Source organism: Blennius ocellaris, assembly GCF_963422515.1.
Source record: "Blennius ocellaris genome assembly, chromosome: 5".
NCBI lineage: Eukaryota > Metazoa > Chordata > Actinopteri > Blenniiformes > Blenniidae > Blennius > Blennius ocellaris.
The window spans coordinates 17,745,161-17,773,029 of NC_137654.1; the positions used below are offsets into that span (position 1 = coordinate 17,745,161).

The 27,869-nt window shown below is 41.6% G+C and overlaps 1 protein-coding gene across 2 annotated transcripts in view; it reads right to left on the bottom strand.

Annotated features, from left to right (window-relative positions):
* pkig (protein kinase (cAMP-dependent, catalytic) inhibitor gamma) overlaps window positions 1–27,869 on the bottom strand; it is a 33,050-nt gene that overhangs the window by 3,986 nt on the left and 1,195 nt on the right. Inside the window, exons 1-2 of one of the 2 annotated variants that reach the window (XM_080496472.1) lie at window positions 9,246–9,415; window positions 1,388–1,569 (exon numbers count right to left, since the gene is read on the bottom strand). In XM_080496472.1, coding sequence (XP_080352598.1) covers window positions 1,388–1,541 — 154 coding nt within the window. In that variant the 5' untranslated portion in view covers window positions 1,542–1,569; window positions 9,246–9,415. Of the gene's footprint in view, window positions 1–1,387; window positions 1,570–9,245; window positions 9,416–27,869 lie in introns of those variants that run through there. The other variant, XM_080496471.1, reaches the window with a different exon arrangement.

A 27,869-nucleotide genomic window follows, 5' to 3' on the forward strand; every position in this document is an offset into this window, starting at 1 on the left:
TGAATGGACTAATTCTGAGATGGCATATTGCCATCTGTCGTCATGGAAACGACGCAATATAAATAACAAAAATTGATTAAAAAGATAAGTCAAGAGCTTGGTTTCGCTACCCATGCCCATGAAAACATTATACTCCTCTATGACTCCATGGGGCAGAGGCAGGGCAAAAAAAAAACACTTTCACAACTCTGGCATATGTGGCAAGATGAATTCTCGCATCTAACTGGAGAAATAGACCACGTGTAAACTTCTACTTCTGACCTGGTGTGGCATGGCAATTTCTGTGTGGCATAATAGTGAGATGGTAATGAAACTGTTGAAGCTACATATATCTTGATATTTGTTTGATTCACATCCAACGGTCGAACTGAATCAAAAACACTTAATGAGGAGGCTCAGTTCTTTGTTATTCTACAACATGGTTTTATATAACTTTTTCAGTATTTTGTAGAAAGGCTTGAAACCTTTAGAAAAACAGCAGCTTAAAAAAGTGTAGTAATGGCACAAGTGATTGGCCTTCAGAGGAGGGACTCGAGAGTTTCTCTGTAGAAATCATTAAATATTATCAGCCCAATCACATTTCACCTGCTGAATTCGCCCTGATGTTCTCAGGCAGATTTGACCATTTCTGTTAACAAAACCAACCGTGACAGGAAATCCTCCATTCTCCCTGCTTCTCCCTTGGTAAATAGACTTCACTCCTATTGGATATGTGGATTCATCCACCGACCAACCAATATCCGTGCCACATGATTGGGTGACTTCAATACAGTGTGAGCGTTGGACCACACCAACCTCAGGATTGCGAGAAGAAAACCCAGTCTACTGAAAATATCAGGCTGCTCGACATGATGCAAACCCAATTTGAATCGTTTTCATGACCGACTTTTTATCAGTATCAGAAATACTTATTAAATCTAATCATTGTCTTCTTATTGCCTTATGTCTTCTATTTTACAAGACATAATTCTTCTATGCTCCGAATGTGTTCTTTGACTTTTTAACTACATTGATTAGCAAAAAATTGTATGAACTGGAAAGTTGCCAAGGAATTGTTAATGAACGATAGACTTGTTTTTGATGTATACGCTTGTGTTATTTTTGTCTATTTATGTCAATTTTATGAAGGGATTGCAATACATTTGTATTATTTTGGACTTCAGAAGAACGACTAACTATTATAAAATCCTGCTTTTAATATCGATCCATCTCCGCTGCAGAGAAAGAAAGAACCCGGTGGTTGTAGCAGGTGAGAATGGTTGAAGACCAGTCTTAGAGAGGAGTAATCTCATTGGAACGGATTCTAAAGCAGGCTCTCTTTTGATATTCAGTCTTACAATAGATTCTACTCTGTCCAAACGTGGTATTCTGGTGTGGTTTTACCAACCTGCAGCCTTAAGGTCCATCTCTGCAAGGTCTTTGGTGAGTTCACTGGTGCTGGCCCCCGCCGACCCCTCCCCTGCGATGTCGGGTACTGCGTTCCTGCGGCCTGTGCGATCACAGTTGATGAAGTCTGAGTACGACGTCTCCACGTCCATCATCTGTCCATGACCAGCGCTCTCATTACACCTGCCAGAAGGAGGGAGAGCGAGAGAGAGGGGGGTGGGGGGGTGGGGGGGAGTAGAAGAAGAAGGGAATGTCAGAGGGCTGCGGAGGTGTTGCAACAGGCAAATAAATCACTCTGCTGTCTTCCTTCCACGGTATGTGGGAGGACATTTCTGCACGTCATGAGCATTTCTGCTTCAGCGGAACCAACAGGACGACACGCAAAAGCACTGGGTCGAGGCTTTTAGAATGATCACACAGCGCTGAGCTGCAGTACTGTTCAAAAGTTTGATGCCCATGTGGGGGATGGGAAAGCTGAAGGGTGCTTTCTTAAAAGGATTCCGTTTATTTTTATCACATAATTACAAAGTGAATTAGCAGGAGAGAGGTCGCGATTCGGTGTGACCATCCTTTTCCTTCAGAGCAACATCCGTTTTTAAAGGCTGGTTGTTTGAAAATGGTGAAGATGTAAGAACAGATCTGCTGTGGTCGTCATTGGGATCCTTTTTCCCCCCCGAAGACTTCCTATTTCCGTTTATACGTTTTTATTTGGACAATAAGCCACATATAGGTCATACTTTACTCAAGTTAATTTTGAGGAGTTTCTCCTTTTTCTCCCTATATTGGAAGACACATTCCTATACGGTACTTTCTTCTCTTCCTGTCCTTCACAGTGGATTCTTCCCTTGATGAAGAAGGTCCAGAGTCGCAGTATAAATATCAAAGCAGCTGATGGCAAAAGGTATTCCACATTGAAGCAGCAAGAAGGGCTGACAACTACATCAATATTACCATAAAAATGATCTGCAAGTTTATTTAGAAAAAAAAACTTGACTCAAAATATGATACTGTGTCATTTCTGATTTTTTTGTGTGCTGTATACACACCGGCTATGACAATCCTTTTGGCGTGTATGTGCCTATGTGCATTTGCTCCTCTGCCCAAAAAAAAGCCTTAAGATAATTTCAATTTTCAAAAGCAATTTTTCACGTTTGAATATCTCCGATATCTCTGAATAGATGCCACATAATTTCTTTGGGATGATTTTCTTCTGCTGCAGAATAAATCTGGAGCCAATCACACTGCTTCCTGCTGGTATTACACCATGGATAAATAGCATTGCAGCATACTGCCTGGCACTTTTGCACATCATTGTGTGTGAGAGCGAGTGTCGATCACAACGACGGAATGAGAAGTGGGAATTGAAGACACCAACAGCTGAGAGGAAATTAATAAGAAGAATGAAGGTGTTAATAATTACCATTTCTATTTTCGTACAGCGATTAATGGCACTGCTGACATCTGTGCTAATTGGCCGCCCTAATTGCATCAGGAAAAAGGGCTCTCGCTTGCACAGTCATACCCCTCGATGGTGTCCATGTGTCTGTCCTTACCCAGCAAGGATTTACAAAAGAGACAGAGAGGAGGCCTGGAGGAAGGTGGTCTGATCAATATGGAAAGCCCGTGTAAATGAGCTTAAAACCACTGAAAGGACAAGAAGAGGCGGGGTCAGAAAGAGCCCCAGCACAGAGAGGATATTAAAAAAAAAAAAACAAAGTGAGCTCCCAATTGCTATTCATTCCTCCTGTTTCCTGTTCTCAGTCCATATTTAACTGGGTCATGAATCCTGCCAACCACTAAAACACCATAGAATTCCTCCAGGAGATTGGGACCAAAAAAAAAAAAAAGGAAAAATGCCCTGCTCCAGAAAAGCTTGAGGGAAAAGAAACAGAAAAGATAAAAAAAAAAAAAGTAGTCCTCTGATGCAAGGAAACCCAGAGACACTTTATGGCAGTGAATGACGTCACTGTTGCTGCTCTCCTGCAGCTGAATTCCCTGAAGGCTCTCCACCGGCTGGCGCAGATAGCGGAGGCCGTGTGTGTGTGTGTGTGTGTGTGCGCAGCATGACTACTTCACAGCTACAGACCCGCTCCCCATCAAAGCATGTCGCACTTCATTCACGACCCAACAGCTGAGCAGTGAAGCTATGAATCTTTGAGAAACACAAGTGGGAGCAGGAAGAGGAGAGGAAAACACGCAGAAGAACGAGGGAGGAATGAGAAAGGAGCTGGCGGACACGACTACGAATATGCTGACCCGGGGGCCGGCCTGTTCCCAAAGTCTCTCTGGCATTCCTTCAGTATCACTCAAAAAAGGTCCCACAATTGTTTTCTTTTCTCTTATATATGGTATGCACACATCATGCCAAAAAGGAAGCGCCCCCTGGTTGTTCCTCGCAGAGGTCAGGGAGCCAGTGCAGGGCTGGGCAACGCCGGCTGGGGGAATTTGCAGTGAAGGGCCATGTTGAAGCTGCTGGAGACAAGAGCGCTACCTCAGGAAATGTCAGCAAGTGCTGAACAGCAGGCATTTCCCCGAGAGCTGCGACCGAACACACAAGCCACTCAATGTTTGTGTCTGCAAACGCCAGCGTGGTCGTTTGATGGATCGTCACCAAGATGGTCATCGGTGAGCCAAAGCACCACGGGAGGCCGGCGTTTCGCTGGTTCCCGATTACACCCAAAATATCACCTTTCCCTTAACCTGGAGTTCCAGTAAATAAAGTTTTTTTTTTGCACCCTATCAAACCCCAACTAGGCCACTGTCCCTTCTGTAGAGGTGGGATGTAATAGAATATAAACACATTACTGTATGCAAGTATATTGTTCACCCATCAATAAAAATTGCTGTACTTTCTTCCTCAGAATTGTAGTTTTGGGATTTTTTTTCCCTCATAGCATGGCCATGTTAGTGGCCGGTACCATATTAAATGGAATCATTTCAGCTATGTCAACAACAGTAAGTACCAATACGGACCAATGAAAATCAATTTGTGAAATGTAGTTTTTTTTGCAAAATCATTTTATCATTATTCTGAATTGCATTTATTTCAGATGTACATTGATCTATATTATTATATTATTTTTTACTTTCAAAACACAACAGGCAGAAGCACTTACAGCTTGCTACCTGGGGTTGGTTATTTAAGTGGCCTTCATACAAGTCTGCAACAAGCTCACTCCCTTGACCAGATTCAGTTCTTGCAGATGCTTCCCTGCCTACCACAAGTGGATTTAACACAATCTGGATAATTGAAACACTTCATATGTTTAAAATATCAAAACAATAGTCAAACGTTCAGTGTTTGAGTAAATCATATAATCATACTATGGCAGTAATGGTGGTGACATTCATTATTTGTTACAACTATTTGAGACAGTATTTATTGCACTGATTTAAAATAATGTATGGTTTTCTTGTCAAATTCTTATGAAATTGCAAACTGTTACAAGAGATTGTTCAGATAAAACAAAAAAGTAGGAGCTGGTAGACAGATTTGACTTCCTCCAGCTCTAACACACATTAATCTAATGATTCTCTGCAGAAAGTCAGATGATGAAAACCAATCATGACAATCAGGTGGCCTGGCACAGTGGGACTTCTAGAGTCTGTGTGATTTCAGCAGTTCTCATACGATTATCCATCACCTGTTACTGTGCAACGTAGATTTGGTACAACAGTCACTCTCCACCAAATTGACAGTCCAGCGCACTTCAATAGAATAACAGTATCTTATATCTCATCTATGTACACTGCCTGTGCCTTCGGGAAATAAATACATTCAGGAAATCGATCATGGAGCTGTTGTGCAGGAGAAATGCTCGATTTAAATTTTTTGTGAGCAGCCGTACCTTTTAGCAACAGTCCCACTGTTTGATGTAGTGAGACAACTATTTCTGAGATAGCGAGCCATGAACCCTTTCTACTGTGTGACTCAAGATTATAGACTTTGATCAAAGACGTCGCCACAATTGCCCATCTTGTGTCTGGGACAGCCTCAGTGTAAGCCCGCCTTAAAATGAGCAGGACTTTGACCCTCCAGCACTCGGCTTTAACATATCCGCATTTGCACCAACCTAAATGTAGAGTATCATCTCCTTCTCCGGCAAGGTAATAATCGTTTAAATTGTGGTTGCTCCCACATAAAAACTGCCATTACAAATCGCATTACAAAAGCAATTATGCTCATCACATAAAATCCTACTTATGCTGAAAGACGACACTGTTCAAACAAACCAGCAGCTCTGACTGCGTCGTTAAAACAGCCATGAGTGCACTTGTGTGCCTTGTTGTGTTTGCCTTTGTCTTCTCCGTCAGCCCAGTTGTTAGGCAGCTTATGGGAGTCCCATCTAATTGCCATTTGTTTGTTTAATTAGTCTGCTTGCCTGCACATGTGGCTCAAATCCTACCGTGAGATCATTAACAGGTTTCCATGGAGGGACGATGATCCTCCCTCCGCCTTCTGCTGCTCGGCACGTGTGTGGTCTCAGCTGTGGTGGAGGCAGTTTAAAGGCACTGCATTCTAAAAATCACTTTATGTCTCGTCTCTGCAAGGCGAACAAAGATGATGAACTTGTTTTCGTGGCCGCAGCTCCACGGACTGACGCACGGGAGGCTGCCGTTTGTGTTGTTCACCTGCCACGATTTGTGTGATGCAAAATGGATATGCAAAGTGGCCGAGACGACGGGTAAACACAACCGACCGCCTGACTAGAAATCAAACCCAGTGACAGAAGCCGAGGTTGTGCAAAATCAAATTCTGGCGGAATAGTTGGCTTTCAGTCAATTATATTTTTGTGTCATTGGATCGACTATTATATTGCACCACGTGTCTTTGCTGTACTTTAAAGGAAAATATATCACACTATAAAAAGAAAGAAATTCTTGTTCCAAACTGGTATAAACCTTCACAATATTTTTTTATACCATTGTGAATTTGAGACTTGTACATTTCTTCACATTTCAAATTGCACAAAAGCATAATTTCATCACTTTTCAAAATTATGTACACTGTTGGTAATAGTTCTGTCCATGCACACATTCACTCCAATAGAAACCACACGAAATGCTGGACCTTAAATGAGAGCAACTTTGAGGTTCAATGAATTGCTCAAGGACACTGACTGATAAAGGAATTGAATAAACAACCTCTGGACAGGAAGATGACTTGGCTGTGCCCCGTGAACAACAGGCACCCTGCAAATTTCACTTGACTTCATTAATAAAATATCTGAGGCACACAAACACACAAAAAAATAAAGACGTTCATGTTCCAAAAAAGCTGAATCCATTTTCAAATCCTACACTATAATACCTAACATTTTATTCAGACCATCATCCTAGCTTTAGTTTTCACAATAAAACCAACCCGTAAAGTCAAAGTAAGATGATCAGAGATCCTCTTGACTGACAGCTGCTGCTTCCCCAGCTGGACAGAAGAAACCAGGAAGGACCTGCAGCAGGTGGCGAGAGCGGCAAAGTCCATCATAAATACTCCACTGCCTCCCTGCAGAGACATTGAAATGGACAAAAAAAAAAAAAAATAGACCAGCTGGCTTTATGCTGGACAAACCAATCACCTGTTCTCTTCTGCCAGCTTCCTTCTGTAAGAAGGATCCACACTTTATAAAACCTCAAAAAAACAGCCCAAATATGGTGAACAGGTTGGTGCCGACCACAGTGCACATGTGGTGCAGGCTGTTCTGTCGACATCAAACGCCACACAAACAGCGTGGGCAGTCATGTCTCCCATGACTACTGTATATGACAACACAGGGAGTGTCACAATTACATGTTTACAGGTTGCAATTTTTCTCCTTCACGTGGCAGTGCTATTATGACGCAATTAAAGCCCCAATACCATTAGGGCTTTCCTGAACATGCATACAAGTCACTTTTGTTGTGTTCCGTTTATGTGTGCGCATTTATAAAATCGTGCGTATTACTCGTCGCACGACAGAAGGCTTATCACCTCAAACCTGGCGGTATACACAGGGTATTTGATCCACAAATAACCTGTGACGACCGTGCTTGCTTTCACACTGAATTTAGAAGGTACCGGGGTTGCAGCTGCTCCAACACCACCTCTTCAGGCTGTTTTTGGAGCGCTTTGCGTTTATGTATTTATTTCACAGAGCACCACTACATCCTAACCAAAACCTCAACAAGGTCAATCTTAATATGGCTAGCATAAAAGAACCTTAAAAAAAAAAAACTCTCTCTACAAAGTAGCCAAACTACTCCCCATCAATCCACACAAGCTCATCTCAACATGTTTCTCATTGTTCATCAAGCAGTGAAAATAAATTCAGTTGTGACTCAGGTTGCCCGACCTATTACTGCCACATCAAGTGTCAACAGTGCAAAATCCCTCTAATGATGTCATATAGGGCTCGCCCTACTTAAACGAAAAGGTATCTTGTGAAAAAACTGCGTTGGCATGGAGAGAAAGTCGACTCAGGTGCAGCTGGAAACGCCACCACAAAGCGAAATGTCTCAGGTGTGCATTTCACACAAGACAATAACAAGTTAACCCACAAAGGGAAATCACTGCAGAGCTAAACTCAAACTGCCCCCTTCTCCTTCCTGCGACACATGGTAATTTTCAGTGTGGGGAATGTCGTTATTTCAAGAAAACAACCTAGTTAGAATACAAGCATTTTTTTTGTTTTTTTTGTTTGAGGACAGATAGACCCAGAACTATATTCTCTCAGCACTACAAGCGAAACTGGAGTCCAGAAAGGCAGCGTGAGCTCTAAACAAAGACATTTCTTTCATGGCAGGTTTGCGACCAGGCGAGGTGACATGTAACACGAGAGGCTTCCCTGTAGAGATGTGAGAAACAAAAGCCTTCGAGATTTCTCAGGCAATATGAGTCGGCGGGCAGCTCACAGAAAGGCCGGCTCACTACTGTCCCATCGGAGCTTTTCAAGCCTGATTTGTGTGTAATAAACTCACATTATCTGCAATAACCGGCATGAAGACAGGCTTCTTTGCTGACGTGACCATCCATTAGGAGACATCCACTCCTGCAATCTCAAAGTCAGTAAACTCATTTTCCAGCAATTATTGACGAGGCAAAAAACTCTCCACGTGAATGAGGGTCAACTGCCTCTCATGGCAACTCAAAAGTTTTCCACTGGCCGTCTCACCACACTTACAGTTCTATCTTAAAAATTGCTGGAAATCACCAGCTACAAATTATTTCTGCTGCTTGTTAGACTTGAATATCAGTCTAATTTAAAGCAACAATAACAGGCGTCTGCTGGTTTTATTCGGCATTCACAGAGTTCTGAAAAATCCACTTTACTGTCATTGCTTTTTGTCCTCACTTGTTATTGACTAATTAATAATGCAGATTTTTGTCTGTTGATTTTGACCTTCAATCAAATTCTTAAGAGAAACATTGTAACCAACAGTTACATATTTAATATGAAGCAGAAATAAGTGATCGTTAATGTGACCATGCTTTTACATATAAATACATCATTTTGAGCTTTGATCAGACACATGTGACAAATTAATTTGTGAAATATTGCAGGATTATATAGTACAAAATACTAACCAGCTCAGTTGTTGCATTTTTTTCCCCTTGAAATATCTATTGTGTGTTAAAGTGATCAATCAGGTCAGTCAGACTGCTTCGTCACATTTAGAAACCAGTCCACCACCACCACCCACCTTCTGGTTGCATTTGTCATACAAGACAGCCAGGTGATCGATCGATCAGGCGCTTTTTCAGCTTGAAAAAACAACCACACACACCCTTATGTGTGACTGTGTGTTTCGAGCGCAACATGCAACATCGCATTTCAAAGCCCGAAAAGACAAAGTGAAACTTAAAAGCCAAGCGTTTGTCCTACCAAAGTAATCAAGCGGTCCTTCAGTTTCGCTCGGCCCCAAACAGACACAATCCTCTTCAGGCAAATTCATTTGAAATCCTCTCGTCCTGCCGAGCGGAGTGTGACACACCGAGAGCTGCACAGCAGCAGTAGCGCGTCTCTCGGCTCTTTGCTCTCGTGCTGGCCTCCTCTCCAGCCTCCACCGTCAGATGTGGTCTGGGCACTGCCTGTTCACATGATGTCAGCAGCTGCCTGGTTGACAGCGAGCCCACTCCAAACACAAGGGAGCTGTATTTCCTCCTCGGAATTAGCATTGTTGTTCCTCTCCCGTTCTTCCTCTCATAAATAAATAAAAGCCCTTGTCCATTCAAACGCCGGTGTATATAACGCCGGCATCCACATCCTTCCCTTTCTTATGGGAAGAGTGTGAAGGCCTGATTTCCCTTGGTGGAGTGAATATTGTACCTTGGCAAACAGCTTTTTGTCAGCCATTTGCACCAACACACACGGTGGAAACTCTTCCTGCTCCAGACACAAGACGACACAAACGCCAACAACTCAAGAGAGGATTTTTTTTTTCCACCTCCCTTTCTCTCTGGTGCTTCTTTAAAGATCAGGTTGGAGCTGAAGTCTCCATCGTCTCTGTCAAACACGCAGAGAAATCGCCGATAACACCATATACTCAATGCAATTTCCTATCTCCCACTCAGAGAGCGGAGATCCTGAGAACGATCCCAGCCACTCTCATATAATTGCCGTCCTAAATGAGTGCGCCGAGCTCTTACGCCCGGAGGCATTATGAATCAGCCGAGGAACAGGAGATAAGACGCCTGACCGGCGCTATTAGCATCAGCTACTGTGGAAAAGTCTTGAGTGAAGTAATGAATAAAACAAAAGGGAGCTTGGCGAGGCTGCCTCTTCAGAAAGCTTCAGCCAAATCAAAAATCAATCGTGCCTGGACAGATTATCTCGGTAGGCATACAGAACAGCAGCGGTGCTTTGTGTCCCAACGTCACAGCTCGGAGCAACATTCGAGATCAATTCCTAGCATTTTGCATCTGATGACAGATCAGCATCGGAGATTAAAAAAAAAAAAAAAAACACGTGTACAAGCGGCTTTGCTTCAAAATGAGATATCTACCAATAAAACTCCCACTATCTCAAACTAACAAGCAAGCCAAGATAAGCAGAACTGCAGCTAATGATTACTTTCATTATTGACTAATTTGTTAAATCAATTAACTTTTTCTCTCTTAAATGTCAGGAACGGAGGAGAAAAGCTATTTAAAAATGGACTGTGTGGTTAAACAAAGAAAATAAAAGCAGTGAGCCTTTCACGCGAGTCGGTCAAACACGTGTTTCTGCCGTACACTCAAGTCATCTAGAAGCATTTGATTAAAAAAAAACCTATTCTGTGTAGGAAGTACATGTAAATTCCCTTAGTCTTAGAAAAAAATAATAATAAAAAAAAACACTTCAAATTTCACACTCTGTATTAAGACTCAACATATTTCAATAACAGGGCTTTGATTTATCCAAATGGAGGTATCGCATATTCATCATCGCCGTAATGTCAACATGCACAATAAATCTATTGTAAAACCCCCATTGAACTGTGAAAGAGTTTGCAATTACATGTACTCTGCTTTTACGCTCTGCATGTGAACACATGTGGACAATCAGATGAAGAACTACGTAAATGCCCGCCATGTTATGTTGAGAATGGCTCTGCATTTCAATCTGCCGGTGAAGCTGTGGCAAGTTGGGCAGGAGAGATCGTCAAGACATGAAGTTGACACACAAAAGACCCCCTTTAGAAAAAAAAAAAAAAATATGGCTAAAAAAAATAAGGTTCTCCTTTCAAGCTTTTCCTGCACTTTCGATGTGGTGATGGAGACAGTTTCTTAAAGATTCAGATTCTTACTGTTAAAAATAAATGTATTGTCTCAAATGTACAGGACATAAAATGAGGGAATGGAAAAGATGATGACACACACGCTCCCAAGTAAAAAGTGCAAACACAAACTTGGAGAATTGTGTTGACCGCCTGCCAAAAGATGAGTTTTAGTTTTGAGAAAGTAAGGAGTGATCGAACTCGCTGCGGTGGCTGGTGGGGAATTAGAAGGTCAGGGAAGCAGCGAGGTACTGAGGCAACTGGAGCCTCGGTGGTCAGGAAAATCAATTCTGAAGTTTAGAGACGGCCTGTGTGGTTAAGTGTCTCTGTACAGAAGGTCTTTTCGACTTTGTTCCCCAGGTTAGAAGGATCAGTGTGGCAGGTGGGCCGCTGTTAAACAACGGTACACCATCTGTCCCCTGGAAAGGCTTGACAGCGTGGATTGTTGAGGTCACGGGAAGTCAAAATTACTCGACTCACTACGATGACTGATGGCCCAGTCACCGCGTGGTGACTGGAGAAGGAAACACCATTGATTGGGGTTTGCTTTCAGTTCTTGAAGCCTGATCAGAGGGAGCCTTGAATCAACAGTAATCTTTATGCGAGAGGTTTAAAGGCCAATAAAAGAATATGATAATAACTGACGCAGAGCAACTGTAGTTCACCCGACACTGAGCAGTGAGGAAAGTAAGAGGTATTTCAGGCTTTAACAACTTGTTTCAGTGAGTGATGAGACCATGAGGAGACATAATGAGAGCATTAATACAGATTAGGGGTTGGACCTCTGGGAAGAAAAGACCGACTCCAGAAGAGGAAGATAAAATATGAAAGAAGACAGCTCAGAGCAGTGCTAGCAAAGAAAATACTTTCCAGTTCATTATATTGAAAATTTGTCTTCCACATTCTGCAATAGTGTCACACTCAGAGCGAGGGTTGTTTCTTTTACCATTAACCATACTGTCACTGGTGCCTGCCTCGTGTGTAGGCATGACATACAGAACTAAAATCATAGTGATTCTGTTTTCATAAAACACTGTTTATTTGAAACAAGGCAACCAGCATTTGAATATTGTGCGTTGTATTGGTTTGTAGTACCATGAGAATAGCTCATCTTCCCGTCTCCCTCACTTTTTCTGTGTAATGGTTGAGCAGGGATCTCAACACAACCAGATATTATTGGTTTCCCCAAATTACATAAGAACAATGATTGTGCGGGTGAATATCAAGAGATTACAATAGTGTTGAGAACTAAATTGTGAAATTGATAAATAGTTCTGAAGTGTTTTTGAAATGTTGATAGACTTAAATCCCTTTTTTAGAAGTATACTGCATGGTTGACGGTATGGTGATTTGATGCTGCATTTACCTTTCTTGTTCTCATAAATGTTTTTTTTTATTTTGGAATAAACCATCACAATTTACGGTGATATATCAAATCATCACTTCAGAAATACGATCTGTACCATATAGCAAGACATTTGCAACCTCATTGCCCTATGATGTACCATTTGTAAACATAATATTCAGAAACTTTCAAAGATCCTTTCTCTTTTTAGGGGGTTTAACTATGAATATCCTCATTGTGCATATGGCTGTCCCCACATGAGATACTTGGTTATATTAGTAGTGATTAAACTACTTTCATGTTGAAATAAAAGAACTGGCTTCACTGGTCCGTTGGGTTTGGTTCTTTCTTCTCGACGCCAGCGCCAGGATTCACAGGACAAAACTTGCTGTAGTCTCAGACTTCACACAGCTCTCTGCAGAGCGAACCAACACTCGTCAGTCACTCATATGCGAATATGACACACAGGCCCAACACAAAGTGTGAACTCAGTGGAGTTCCCCTTCAGTTGGCCAGCTCCAGTCTTGCACGACTGAGGTGGAGCCTGGTTACGTCAATTCACCCCGGACTTCTCTCTTGGTCTGGCACAGCAGCTTCCCCTGAATCACTGCTGTTCTCCTGAACACTTCACAGCGACGACAAAACTCCAGGGAGTTTACCGGCTCCTGGTTTGTGACCTTACACCAAACAGATTGATCTGCTTCAAAAAGATTCATGGAAGGTCACGAAGCAAATACCATTTTGTTATTTAATTCAATTATGTCTCAAAACTAGAACATTTACATTAAAAGTGTCTCCAATGGGAGGTCTCATCCATTTCCATAATTGTGACGAGTTCTACAAATCCAGCACAATACATATATTGATGTCATTGTACGGCACCATTTTTATTAAGGTATCAATAGTTTTAAAGCAAAAAGAACAAATGCTGAAGTTCGCAAGTATGGCTGTGTGCCCGATGATGGACGACGACATTTCAGTCATCACATTTGTTAAACAGATGGCAGGATCACATAACAAATGCCACTGAGGGGACAGACAGTATTTCTACTACAGACAGTGTTTCCTTTTGTTTGCACAGCTCACTTAGCAACAGCTGGGTCAATCAATACCATGTTCATGGTGCATCACAATATTAAGATGCCTTCACGCACTGCAGAACCGCAGCAAACCAACGGGATCACGTACACGAGGCAGGATCCAATGTCGATGGCCCGCGGTAAGTAAGGGTTATGTTACAGGAGGTATTAAATTTACAACACAGAGTCCTGTTTGTGTCGCTGTGGTTAAAAAAAAAAAAAATTGTGGCGGATCGATGCTTCACAGTCAGCAGAAGGAAGCAGCACGACAGCCAGACATACGAGACCGAGTCTGCTCGTAGCAGTGAAGCTCACATCGGGCTGTCGGGATTTCCCTAATTTGTATTGGTTTGTGTGTGAATAAGATGGGTGTGACTGATTCCCATCAGCCACCAGTGAATCACACAAATGAGTCAGGAGCAGGTGCTTCAACCGGACTCCGAAATGACACCATGATTACCATCGCCTCCAAAAGGGAGAGGAGGAAGAAAAAAAAAAAAAAAACCCTCACATCTTGATCTCCAAATGGGAGTCGCAACTGTTCGTCTGGAGTCTCGTCATTCTCGAGACTCTTCGCAGGCAGTGTTGTTACAAAAACAAATGTGTCAGGAGAAAACACATTCCATAATGACTGGATGCTGGAGAACGTGCACAGACGGCACTCGCTTCTCTCACCATCAAAGCCAGTTAAAAAGATGAAGGTGCTTTCAACTCTTCAGTTACTCTGATGTTTACCTCACAAGAACAAAACATTTATGAATGTGTGAAGCTGAATAAATATTTTTTTTTTTATTGAATTATTTATTCAGAAAATGGCAGCTCATGCACAGTATGCACAATAAGACATTTCCAAGATTATAGAATTAATTTTACTGCCAATTTTAAGCTTAATCCCAATAAGTTGGTAAGAACAACTATACTAAAACCAACGTGAATTAATATACTAAATGAATACAGTATGTGAAAACCATCCATATATGTACCAAAATAGATAAATGCATTTAAAAAAGGCTGACATACTTAAGAATAATGACAATACATGGTTGAAAATTTAATTTTATTGAATCTGACTAACACAAATATATCTTTTATTAGGAAAAAATAGTTACATGTTTCATAATCGACTGTTTCTGCTCTGTATCAGTGAGGTTGCTTTATTTTGTTATTGCAGTTTTTGGAAGATAATGATTTAAATTCTTGGCCCCAGGAAGAGGAGAAAATGAAGCTGCTTCCTTCTAAATGACAGGAAATCAGATGCATTCATTGTGAACATTCATCTTCATTTAACTGTTTTGACCTCTTATTGCCCTCGAAACCATCAAAGAAGAAAGAGAGAGGAAGACTACTTGTAAGGTTACAAAATTGTCCCAATTCATTGTTTAAGGTGCTTATTCACTACTAAAAAAAAAAGTGTACTGTCGGAGCGTACTCTACTGCTGTCAACACATCTATAAAATGATGAAAAGCTCAACCTTCAATTTATGGCAATGAATTAATCCATAACTTCTTTGAGCTCTAATTTTGCTGCTGTCTCATAGATGTGTGGCGCTTAACTGCCCTGGTCTGCTTGCCCTTCCACTGCCCATTTTAGTTAAATAAAAAGGTAGACCATGAGAAGTTCTAGATTTATACAATTTCATAATGTACAAGAAAAATTAAATGACTGTGTAGAATTTTAGTTTAGTGAGTTTATAGTTTGAAGGACATGGATTAACCTTCTGCTGCCATTCATGTCAGAGAACCAACGGCAGCCATGACAATCCCGACGCAGATCTAAAAAACGTGCAAAAACGTAGCCAAGAGCTTCCTGTGATTATACATCGATTGAAAAAAATTACTGGGTTCGAGTTGGCCTTTCGACCTTTTCACGTCATCCACTAAATCAATTACTGGCTTGAACTTTGATGTCAATCTCGTCTGCTGATTCCCCGACTCCAGAGGGTTCACAACCATGCGCTCTGGTTAACTGCTGGGCTGGTCTGTGATTTTCCTCCCACCGCCTGCTCTATCTATTCTAATTCTACTGCAAGGTTGCCCGTTTCTATTTCCGTCCACACATTTACCAACCCAAGACCTCAGCAGGAAGCAGGTGGTTTGGTTGCTTGCCTTGTTTATGCCCTATCTTTTCCCAGGCTCTCGACGCACACTCCGGAGGCTGAACGAGACCCTTGAGTGAGGAGGAGGTGGAGGAGGAGGAGGAGAATGAGGACGAGGCAAGGGCGAGCAGTAGGTGAGGGGACAAGAGATGAGGACGGTAAAAGAGTGAGGGGCAGAAAATGAGAAGATGAGCGTGACGACTGGAGGCAGATGAGGACATGCAGAAAAATCACGAGGATAGCGAATGGGTGAAGAGGGAGGATGAGAGCTGCAGAGAAGGAATGCACGCATGTTTGTTTTCTCTAAATACAGAAATAATCTCTCACACGATCCAGTGTTTTCATGACTTTTTTTGGGGGGGGTGAACTTCTTGAGAAACACAATACATCCTCCTCTGCAAGGCTTCACCGCACCGCCATTTAAACAATTTGTAACAGAATATGGTCGCCGGTTGCTTCTCTCTGCACCAGCTCTTATAGAAATTTCACCCACAACTCGCTCATCCTCTCTGGAACAAAATAACACAAGCCACATTCAGCCTAAGACCTCTCACTCGTAAAGCTGGAAAATGTGATTACACTCACCGCAACCGCTCCGTTTGAGCCGAATTCAAAATAACTGCAAGAAAATAACTTGCTGCTCTCACCTGCAACGGCCTCGCTGTATCTGAGGTTTGCCAAGTAATTCCACTCAGCTGCATCATCACACTTTTCTCCCACATGTCTAGGGAGGATGTGGGCGTCATGTGATTCGATTTGCTGAGTTGACGGGGATACAAAGGCACATACATAACTCTCTGAACACACACATAAAGAGCCCCTGTAAGCACAGCACTTATCTCAAAATCTGATAAGAAAGCTATCATTCATGATTGCACACAAGACTGAACGCTTCAGTTTTGGTCTAATGAGAGACCACAACAACCGTGACACCAGTTTGGCTACCAGCAGTGGATGACAAGTTCAGATATTTCAATCTGATAAAAACCCATGCTGGGGCGGCACAATTATGCAGATGTATCAGTATCACGACAAAAGACTGACCTGCATTTAGCTTTCCTTCTTTGCACTGTGAATTCATGCCTTGCATGTCAAAGTATTAAGCTAATCGGATAGAGCCCGACTGCTCTGGATGCCCACCGACTCGGTAAATGTGAGGGTTTGAGGTCAAAAAGCAAAGTTAACGCAATTCTTGACATCATGCAGCCCCAGTCCATTCTACATACTACGATAGGAATGAAAAATATTATTAGCCAGGAGTTGGGATTGGTTTTCCATATCTATGACCACAGCAAGGGTCTTTATTAGATTGTTCTGACCACTGTATAGATGCATTCCTCACATTTTAGTTTGGTATTCGGTTGAGGTTGAGCTACTTTTCCCCACACTAGATGCACCATTAAGGAGATTAATTGAGTTGTGCAGGTCCTCTTTATAAGGTCACAACATAAATCAAAGTTGCTGTGGGATCCTGTGGGGAAGGCATATGCGAGCATTTCCCGAGCTTTTAAAAAACATTTAGAAGTAAAACAGTGGGGCTGCTTTTAAATTAGGTATTCCAGACTATGTAATCAAATCATTCAAACTAATAACTAAACCAAACCAATCATAGTTTATTAATCATCTTGGGGATGAATAACCTCTTTTTTACCCTCCATTAACCAGACCCATTTCTAGGATGTGGAGGTGCAGCCACAGTACGGTGCTCCAGGGAGCTGATGGGGGTTCAAAGGTCTTTCTCAGGGATCCACAGTGGCGACACGTCAACTGTGGGATTTGAGCCTCAGGACTTCTGATCCCAAGGCCGCCTCTTGGCCACCACTACTAAATGAAAAGTTACAATTTAAAAACTAAAATCGTTGCATATTTTACACTCTGCTTAGAACTTATATCTGGTTTCTACATCTGTCACCTTTAAAATGGAAAAACATCACAAAATCATTTTAGTATTCTACTTATCTATGTATTCAATATGTGTTTGATATAGAATATTGCTGTTAAAAGGTTCAATATCGAAGCATCACAACCAAAAGAGCATTTACAAGACAAGCTCAAACCGGCATAGCATCACCATATCTTCATGAAACTTGTCACTTACACAAAAAAACAAACTAGTAACAAAAATGAATTCAATACAGCTGGATTTACAATTGAGTCCGGGTTATTTTACTGCTCCTTGTGCTTTGGCGCCACAGTCAAATTCGAAGCTGGTTTTTACACACCATGTTGATGATGCAATAAAGCACGTGTTTTTTTCTGAGAAAACATGCAGTGCAGCGGTTTTTACAAGCTCCTGACAGTCAACTAACTTTACCCTTACATCTACTTCCTGACATACGAAGCTGCAGGTCCCAGGGAGCTGGATCCAGAGTTAGGTGCACGTCTTATGAACAAACCTCGACATGGATTCATGTACAGTCAAGAAACACACTTAATGTCTGGCTGAAACGTGCTCATGTACAATGAAAAATGTTAAATTAAATCACACAAATGATAGACTTGATAAGGATCGCCACACCCGAGTCTTGCAATATCAAGCTTATGCTTTGAACGACACGCCTTTGATAAATGAACAAATCACCCAGGGTGTAACCGGCCTTCACATGTTTACCTTCAGCCTGCCTCACCCTTAACAAGCTACATCAAAAACCATTATATACTGGTGAAATTAATCCATTTGATAAGGTGATTCAATGAAACGGTGCATTGATGTTTTGTCAATGGCTTTTTTTTTTTTTTAATAATGTACACAAATGGTGCCATGATTCTGGCTCTATAGCTCTTTGTAATAAATACAAGTGCAGAGAATATCATTTCATGGATTTTTTTTATTCTTAACAGTCAGAGAGGTTCAGGTCTGCTGTCGCTCACTGTTTCCACTGAAGTGCAGTTCTGTTATTATTTCACAAAACACCTGTTTACTGACAGAGGAGCTCCTCAGTAATTCTCAACTTGCTCAGTCCTCCTGACAGCAGCATTAAATATGTCTGACTGCATGCAACATTAGCGTTAACCATCAGTAGCCTTCAATACACATAGCGTGCCGAGAGAAACTAAGATCTGCATGTTGGCATTTCATCTCGACTGTTGCTGTTGCTTCTCCTTTTTGTCATTAGCTCATAAATTAATTTCCAAAGCTTGTAATTAACCTGCTGCCTGGCAACACAGTAGTGTGCTTCCCTAGATGTAATTTGCATGTTCTCTCTGTGCATGCACAAGTTTTTTTTCTGTGTACTGTCGTTCAAAAACATGCATTGTCGAGCTGCACAATGTTGCCAATTTATCGTCATGTGCAATAAAGATATTGCAAAAGATTGACTGAACCACAATAAATTATGTTTCTATGCGTAATGCACTCATGCTCTCAAAGTTAATTTGATTAACTGTAAATAACACAAAAAGAAAAAGCATTGAATTAAACTTTTTTTAAATTAATTTGCTGCCTTAACTTTTTATACCTGGTGCCTAGAGGGCACAGAAGCACAGGACAAATATATATATATATATATACACACATTTTAAAAAAAATCAAGAAATAAATAATATAGCAAAGTCAAAAAAAACTGCTTCTCTTCTGAAGTGCTGAAGATGAGAACAGCAGACACACTTGATGAAAAAAACAAAACAAAGAGAAGATCAGCAAGGCCATCATATTGGTATCATGATATTCAAGAACAATAGTAAGTATTGCATCTTGACCCAATAATGCAGCATTGCTTTAAGGCCAGTTGATGACCCTAAACACTGTGTGGATGTGCCATTGAGTGTGCGTGACAGTCTCCTTCTGTCTCTGTGCGCTTGGCCTGTTTTAGACTGGCAACTCATCCAGGTGTACCCTGGTTTCACCCATTGTCATCAGTGATTGGCTCCAATGCCTCATAATCCTGAATTGGAAAAGTGATACAAGGCATGGTTTGATCAACCCCGCTATTTGATGAACTCAGTCCTCTGGTGCCACAATGAGAAATGTAATAAAGTTTTATTGTATGACTGTCAGGCAAACTTTAATCACTTTCATCCTTTTTTTTTGTTTGTTTGTTTGTTTCCCTGGTTCCTTTAAGCAGCCATTGAGCTAATTGTCTTTTCTCCTCTGGGGTTTGGATGAAAACCTTTTGAGAAAACATTGGAACAATTTAAAGCAAACTGAAATTTACCAAAGTGGATCAAATATAAGCAGAAAGCAGCTCACAAGCCTCTGATTCGCTGTCAAACTGTGAGGATTGCGTTGTTCTTTTTACCCTCAAGGGATTTTCCTGTCTCATCACTTTAACGGTTCACAGATTTTAACACTTTACTCAACATCACAGAATTTAAAATGGGCCACTCCTTCTAAAGTAATTAAAGCTCATTTTCGCATAAAGAGGGATTCTCATCAAATTATCTTCCATCGACCAGCTGGGCCAAAAAAAGGCCCGTCTGGGTTTACTTCCAAACCAGTTCACATGGATGATGAACCATTTACATAATAAGACTTGATTAAAAATCCTCTTCACAAGCAAACTGAAAACTGTGTGTACTCAACAACATCAATCAAATCTGTGAAATGTGTGCTGATGATGTGAGCCAATCCATCTGAAATAAGGTGCAACTCAGTTTATTACATTAAACCAGCTGGCCCCGTGCTGAAACACAGGTGTGTTGCCACTGTGGAGATCACCCCTGATAAAAACACAAGGCCAAACTATATATGAGCCACACAAAGCAGTATGTATAGATCCAATTCTCACATATGCAACCTTGACAACACCATCCGCTAACCTGTTGATATTCATCAAGTGGAGAGTGGCTGCAGCTCAACCAAGTACACAGTTTGCGAGCATAAAAACAAGACTTATGCCCACGTGTGTAATATCATGAGAGTCCCGGTTTGTTGCCAGTGCAGCCCTGACAAATTGCGCCATGGACTCGACAAGTCCTCTGACGCCATCATGTTGGCAGCAGTTCTGTGAGTTGCCAGGTTTGGGTTTCCCTGGATTGGACTGGTTTGTCTATCAGATGCCACAAATACTAGATTTTATTGAGATCTGGGGATCTGGGAAATTTGGAGACCAAATCCAAACTGGTTGCTATGTTACCAAATCTACTTCTGAACCATTTTCCTTTCCTTTGTGGCATTATCATTCTGCATAAATCAGGAAGCGAGGACCCTACCATCAAGGAATACAGTATCAATACGTCAGTGTGAATGTTCTGCAACAATCCTTAAGTAGGTGGTAGATCCACATGAGTGTCAGAATCCAATGTCAAATCATCAAACTGCCCCCAGCTGCTCACCTTCTTCCCATAGTGCATCCTGGTGTCATGTGTTTCCCAGTTAAGTCACACACACAGATACACACTTGACCATCCGCACAATCATAAAGAAAATGGGATCCATCAGATCAGACTACACTCTTCCGTTGCAGAGCGCTCCACTTCTGATGCTCGCATGCCCATTGTTGATGCTTTCAGTGGACATGGGTCACTCTGAGTGGTATGCTGAATAACACCCCACCACCAGATGTCATGATATGGAGTTGGCATTATTCCATTCAGCTGGCAATTATCATAATCTCATGGGACAACTTGCATAACATGTCAATATGCTATATTCCCAGTGACAATTTGTAGTTTTAGCAAAAATTATGGGTCCTAAAATAGATTAATATATTTCTTTGTATCTGACATTCAGCAGGGTCATCAAATTCATTTTAATTCAGGGGCCACATAAAGCTCAAGTTGACCTGATTGGGTTGGACAAGTGAAATGCCAGTGTATGTATGTATGTAACTCAGTTTGTGGTTTGAGCTCTCACTGACAGCTAGGCATGGCAGGTTTGTTTTCGTAGTGGTTACTGTAAACTATATTTCACTGTTGACCCAGTTTAACAAATAAGGAACAGCTCAGATCACCAGGGTAGAATTATTTGTAATGATCAGCATGTCTCATATGATAATATTCCCTCATGGAAAATGCATGTTTAACAATACTGTGTCCATGCTGGTTGTTGCACACGATGTTCTACATGTACATGTAAAAATGGCTGTAGTTGTTGTAGCATCCACCTCCTGCAGGGTATATTGCTTGAGTACTGCAGGTGTGTGCTGAAGTTTGGTTTTGACATACCAATACTAATTTTATAACCTTATGTGAGCGGCACACCTGGTGTTTATGCAAGGACAAGCTGGGGACATGGGATATTTTAAAGCGATCATTGTGAGGTACTGAGATTTAAAGATAGCATTCAAATTGTACATTACACACAACATGAAAAAAATTTGAAATTCATGACAGTCCACTTAAAAAAAAGGCTAGAAAAGAAAGCATTCCTTTATGAGTAAGCAAAAAGGAGGAAAACTCTCTTTTAATAGGAGATACCTTAAAAGACTGTAATAAAAAGTGGACATTACTCTGCGCAGTGGCCTTTATTCCTGCTACTTCAGCCATGCAGACTGCTTTTCTCCTCAGCAACATCATTTTGTCGAATATTGCAGCAAGTCAAGCATTAAGTATAAAAGGTTACTGCACAGCGACCACACAACACTGCTCCGGTATAGAGTATCCATTTGCTAAGCTCTTCATATTCCCATGATGATACGGTGCAATGTTGACGAACCTGAAGCTTCCTACTGAGCTTCTTATGAACTACCTCCTCTCTGTCGGCTGTCTCACTACTCAAACGTTTTTTTTACCGGTACAGCAAAATCCTCTAAAAATTCAAACGTGCCGATACTAACTGATGGTCACAGTGGAGCATTCAGTGCATTAAAGTCAAAATATTTCCTCTCAGAAACTGCTGGAGCCCAATTATTAAGCAGAAATCTGTTTAAATTAAGGATTTACCTTCACCAGGTTTCCGGAACTGTAATAAAACTACTGTGACGCTCTTAAGCTGCCAGTCATCAAAATAAGCCACTATTGACGCTACAAAGTACAAATAGAAATTTTTAAACATGACAACATGCAAATATTGTTGTCATACTTTGTTTCTGTTGGCCTTATGTACCCCCCAAAAAAATGATTTATTGCAGTTATATATATATATATATATATATATATATTATGGCCAACCTCTGTTTGCCCCGGTCCACCATGTGCTGTGTGCTTTTCGCCATTTCAGATAGACAGACGGGAACTCCTTGATAATATCTTTTATCATGGCTTTAAATCTGTGATCACATGTCCTACAGCGATACGAGTTGAGGGACGGCTGCTATCACAGTCATGAAACCACAGACAGCCTGGGATCCTCTCAGAATGTCCACAAGCGCCATGCCACTACACAGCAGCTTTGGATAAAAGAAATATGTGATAATGCAGCAGAAAATGACAAAATGACAAATGACAAACTACGAAGTGACACCAAAAAAAAAAAAAATTGTTTGCAGATTCCCAAGGAAGTGAAATACTGGACCATGTCCAAATACAAGCTTTTCCATCCATTGATCTTCTAAACTGTCTCAGACTGTTTCTAGACTGGAGCAAATCCAAAATTGCTGAGAGTGGAGCCAGGTTCTGGCCTGGACATGCAGATCCACAAATCACACACAAGAGACAAACACTCGCATTCATATCCATCAAGTGTGGGAGAAAACCAAAGTTCCGCAAGAGAACCCATGTAGAACAGGAGAGCAGGAACACCACGGAGCAGCCCCGACATGACAGGGGCAGCTTTCAGCACATGTGACTAGTATGTCTGTTACTATTTTTAGCACCACTATTGTCGATTCGTCACACGTACCTGTGAGCCGTCACCATCTCCATCACCGTTATTAAAATCCAAAGAGATAATGCATTTGGTCCACAGTGCTGTTAGTAAAATTAGACTTTCAGAGGTGCTTGACAGAAAACGATGGCATGAAAACATATTAATGGGGAAATTAAATTATTATGAATGAACCTTGTACGGGTTTGCCAGAAGTATTTCTTTTTTTTATACCAGTCTTGTGTGTGTTTAATCATTAAATAGAACAGTCAATGAGATTTCTACACAACCAAAAAAGGAGAAATTCAGCTTTGATTTGAGGGATGAACTGGGGATGCAAATACTCCGTCTGCTTGTTATAACCAGACTCTCTGACAAAAGGTCTGCAGTGCATCAGAGGGATGTTTCCATCTGTCACACAAGACACTAAAGGCTGGGGTGACGGCACTCATTTTCTCCTCCTGGGGAAGTCAGGAAGCTAAAAAGAGAGGCGCTTACAGCCTCTGAGCACAGGGTAAAGAATGTGGTTGGAGGTCAGCGCAGTTGAACTGACAAATCCCACTGCACAAAATATGTACACATTGAACCCGTGATTATACAGAGGAGACACAAAAATAGACCACGAGCGTTGTGCTCACTGACTCAGACAGTGGCTGTTGTTTTCTGATCCTCGTTATCTTGAACGTGGCTGGAAGATCTCTGGGCAGGCGACTTATTGTGGACGTAATCTCAAACAAATCTAGAACGGATTTGATCTAATTCTGAGACGAGATGTGTATATTTAGCTAAAAGCATACAACGCTCTGTCCTTACTGCAGAAAATCCTTGACTGTATGTGCCTCACATTCCCAATGAAGGGCTGCACGCTCCATTTATGAATGCACGCTGCGCATTCGTACGCGCATGTCGAGGAAAACTGGTTCAACCTTCAGCCAGACGACAAGTGGAATACAGACAAAGCTGTCTGGGAGTGAAGAGGGGAAAAAAACCTTGTTGGCTACTCATGGAGAAATGAATGAAGGCAGCTATTCATTGCAATTTTATCCATCCCTGATTAAAGACCAGCATCACGGTGTAAAATCTGTGGTGTGGTAAAGTGAGGGGTTCACAATTGGAATTGTATTGCTAATAAATTTTAGACTAGTTGACTAGTCTAAAATAAGAAAATGCAGAGAAAATATTATATTCTTTTAATTTAAACCCTTTGCTCTCGACAAAGTTAAGTGGAAACATATTTAGCGACGTCATTGTCATGATCGGCTGCGTTCCTCATACCTGGCGGGATCACAGCGTCTCCAGGTAAACAATATCAAATTAGCTTTAAGTGCGGCTCACTTTCACCGCGAGCCGCAGCAGCCTTGGATCTGTGCAGGTTAATGTCCAAATGCTTTAGTTGAATGTGGTTGTGAAAAATTCTCTGAGTTTTTGTTTTCCTGACACAGCCTACATGTACCTTGTTGTCACCATTGTGCAACAGACGACCTGAGATAATTTTCTGACAGTATCAGAAATTGTCAGGACCTCGATATCACTACACCCAGCGACATTGCCCCACTCCTGACAAAAGGGGGGAGGGGAAGCCACGTTTCTCTTTGAACAAAGAAACTGTAGCATTGAAAACGCCACCACCACCCCGGGGGGTGTAAGCTGCATCCCTCACCTCACCGACAGGGGGCTCCACCAACTCTGTCGCACCCAGAGGAGGAGACTGCCCTCTGATCCCAAGACCATCGCAAAGAGATTGGTTAAGACGCAGCTGAGGTCTGCGGGGACGAGCGTCAGGTACAAAAACCTGAGGCCCCACAGTTCCGGTTCGGGACACCAAATCCAGACCTAGTGACACACGATTTACCGCGGACTTCAACACAAGCCTCCGACACCGCAGCCTCACCCTTGTCCAACCAAGTACCAGAGCTTTTGTCTGGGCAGTGCAGTGAAATTAGCCTGAAAGCGAGCATGAAACTCTGCTCCTTCACCTCAGACACCGGAGAGCCGGGTGAGCTCCAAAAGCCACTTCAACTTCTGTGTGAAGGAACCAGAGAATCGGAATGCACATTTTTCTCGCCAGAACTCTTCTCCTTTCGTCTCCCTTCATGAACGCCAACTTCGTGCACGCGTCAACACTCAGTGAGAGATTAGATAAACGCTCCCACACAGTTGCTTGTAGCACCTAAACTGCTACATTTTGCCTTTGGATAACTGTACGGCCAACTGCCTCTTAACTGCATGTGCCGACATCCAGTTAAAACTCTTGCGTCTTAACAGAGCTGCCAGTTATAGTCACATGATCTCAGAAAGTGTCTTTCTGTTGTCACAGCAACTCGGTTCTGCATCTGTGAAACACGTCCTCCATTTTGGCTCTGGGAGAACCACTGACTGCATATTTATTGATGACATTCGCTTGTTTGTAACAGTCTGCGCTCGGTTGTCACATCTTCCCTTTTATTTAAGATTGTTATATTTGGCACAGAAATATTCACTATCTTTCCTGATATTTTGGTAATTAGCTATTTCCAGATTCTCTGGTGGTGCCCCTTTTATTATTAATGCTTAACGCTGTCTCGTTACACACCAAGTTTCTTTGCCCACATCGAAATGCTACTACCACTCTGTTTAGCTTCATTTATTCATTTCCTGAAAGTACAGGTGGCGCACGCAGATGACAGACAGGATCACACTGTTATTCAAGTACACCATCTGATACGGAGTTGTCAACTGCGATTCAGTGGAGTGACAGTGTACCATCAAAACTAATGTGGTGCACAAGCTTCTGAAATCCATACTGTTCAGTGTAGCTACTAAAAAAAAACTTATAAAATCATGAAAAATCTGGAGGAGTCTTATCAGAAAAACAACCACACACAGCAACCACCCCACCCCCTGGCACTGTGTGTGCTAAATGCAGGCTGTGAGCGCAGCAATATGAGGGTCCAAAAGTTCTCAGGGTAATCATGTTATTGTTGGCAGCTCTCTGCTCTCAGCAGATGCGCCTTCCATTTACTGAAGGAGTTGGAGGAGGAGAATGGTGTTGGAGAGTATTTGCTCATGCAACACTGCAGATAACTATAACTGTACTATTGCACAACCTGATTACTCATGACCCAACTGTTCTCAGAATAACGGGTATCACACATCAGAAGATGTGTCGAAGCCCGAGGGCCCAAGTCCTCACGACGGCCCGGGTCATCGTCACGTGCAGCCTCAATGGCAAATGTGCTGCTTTCTTCCTTTGTGTTTCTCATTCTGAATCTGTACATACGATTGAAATACAGGAGGTGAAGCTCTGCAGGGCTCTTTCCAAGGTCAGCGGGTCGTGTGCGTCTCTCTCTAGTAGTGGGGATTTTCTAGCATCACTGCTCTCTCTGTCCTGGCTGCTCTCCAATCCTCTTGGCCATTTTGATAGATAACAGACCATGTTTGGTTAGCTGGTACAAAGAGAGGAGGACGAGGCGGAGGGGAGCTGCTCCAAAGGAAGCCATGTCTCACATCAAACAGTACAGACTGTGCAAAATTTAATCTTACAATTCATCAGGTGGCCTAATCCACTGTGACATGTGATTTCTTTCTTTTTCCAGGAAAAGACGACGGCACATATGTTGTGAAATGTGACATTTTAGCTCATGGGTGATGCTGCCATTTGAAACTCTGCCTCATAGATCAAATGTGAGCGAGAGTCATTTTTCAACTAAATTGCATCACTTTGTCAGAAAAGAAAGCAAAGATTTACACGATTTTTTTATCTTGTATATAAATCAAGACAAAGAATATGTTTTTGGACTTACTATTGCAGTAAAAACAGAAATAAGTCACAAAATGACTGAATGCAAATTCTCAACTCTCTCTTAAAGGCATACGCATTTGTTTATTGAGTTATTGAACTTGTCTTTATTGCTCTTTTGGCATTTTAATTTGTTGTTTTATTGACTATTATATTGTATTTAGTTATTGGCTTTTAGATCTAAATCGTATGTACTTATGTTCCAAAATCTATTTTTGGAAGGATAATAATGAAAATATAACCATGCTTCTGACATTATAAAACCATTTATCATGTTTGTCTTTTTAAAAAGCTATTTCAAGGTCAGTCTTTTTCCTCATGATTCAAATAGTCTTTCTTACTTTACCTTATTAACTGGTTTATGTTTGACTGTTTTTCTGCCATCCTTTGTCTTGTATAATCTTCTGTATGACACTTTGAACTGCAGCAATCCAATAATAATCAAATAACTAAAGTTTGACTGACTGTCCTACTTTATCATGAAAAAAATGAACATTAATTTTCGTTGCAGCCCTCGGGGACAACTTATCTGTACCCATTCACAATGCCTTTTCATTGTTTACATAAACCCACACAAGTTGCCTGTTGCTTCCTTTACAAACAAATGTACAACAAAGCCACACATACATGACAGATCCAGACTGTTATTACAGTTTGTTAAAAGTGTGCCTGTCAAAACGTGCTTCGTGGCAGCTGTGTTTACCAAAGCAACTTGTTACACTGCAACAGTGCCAACAGGGCTGTCTTCCTGTTCTAATGCGTAGATTAC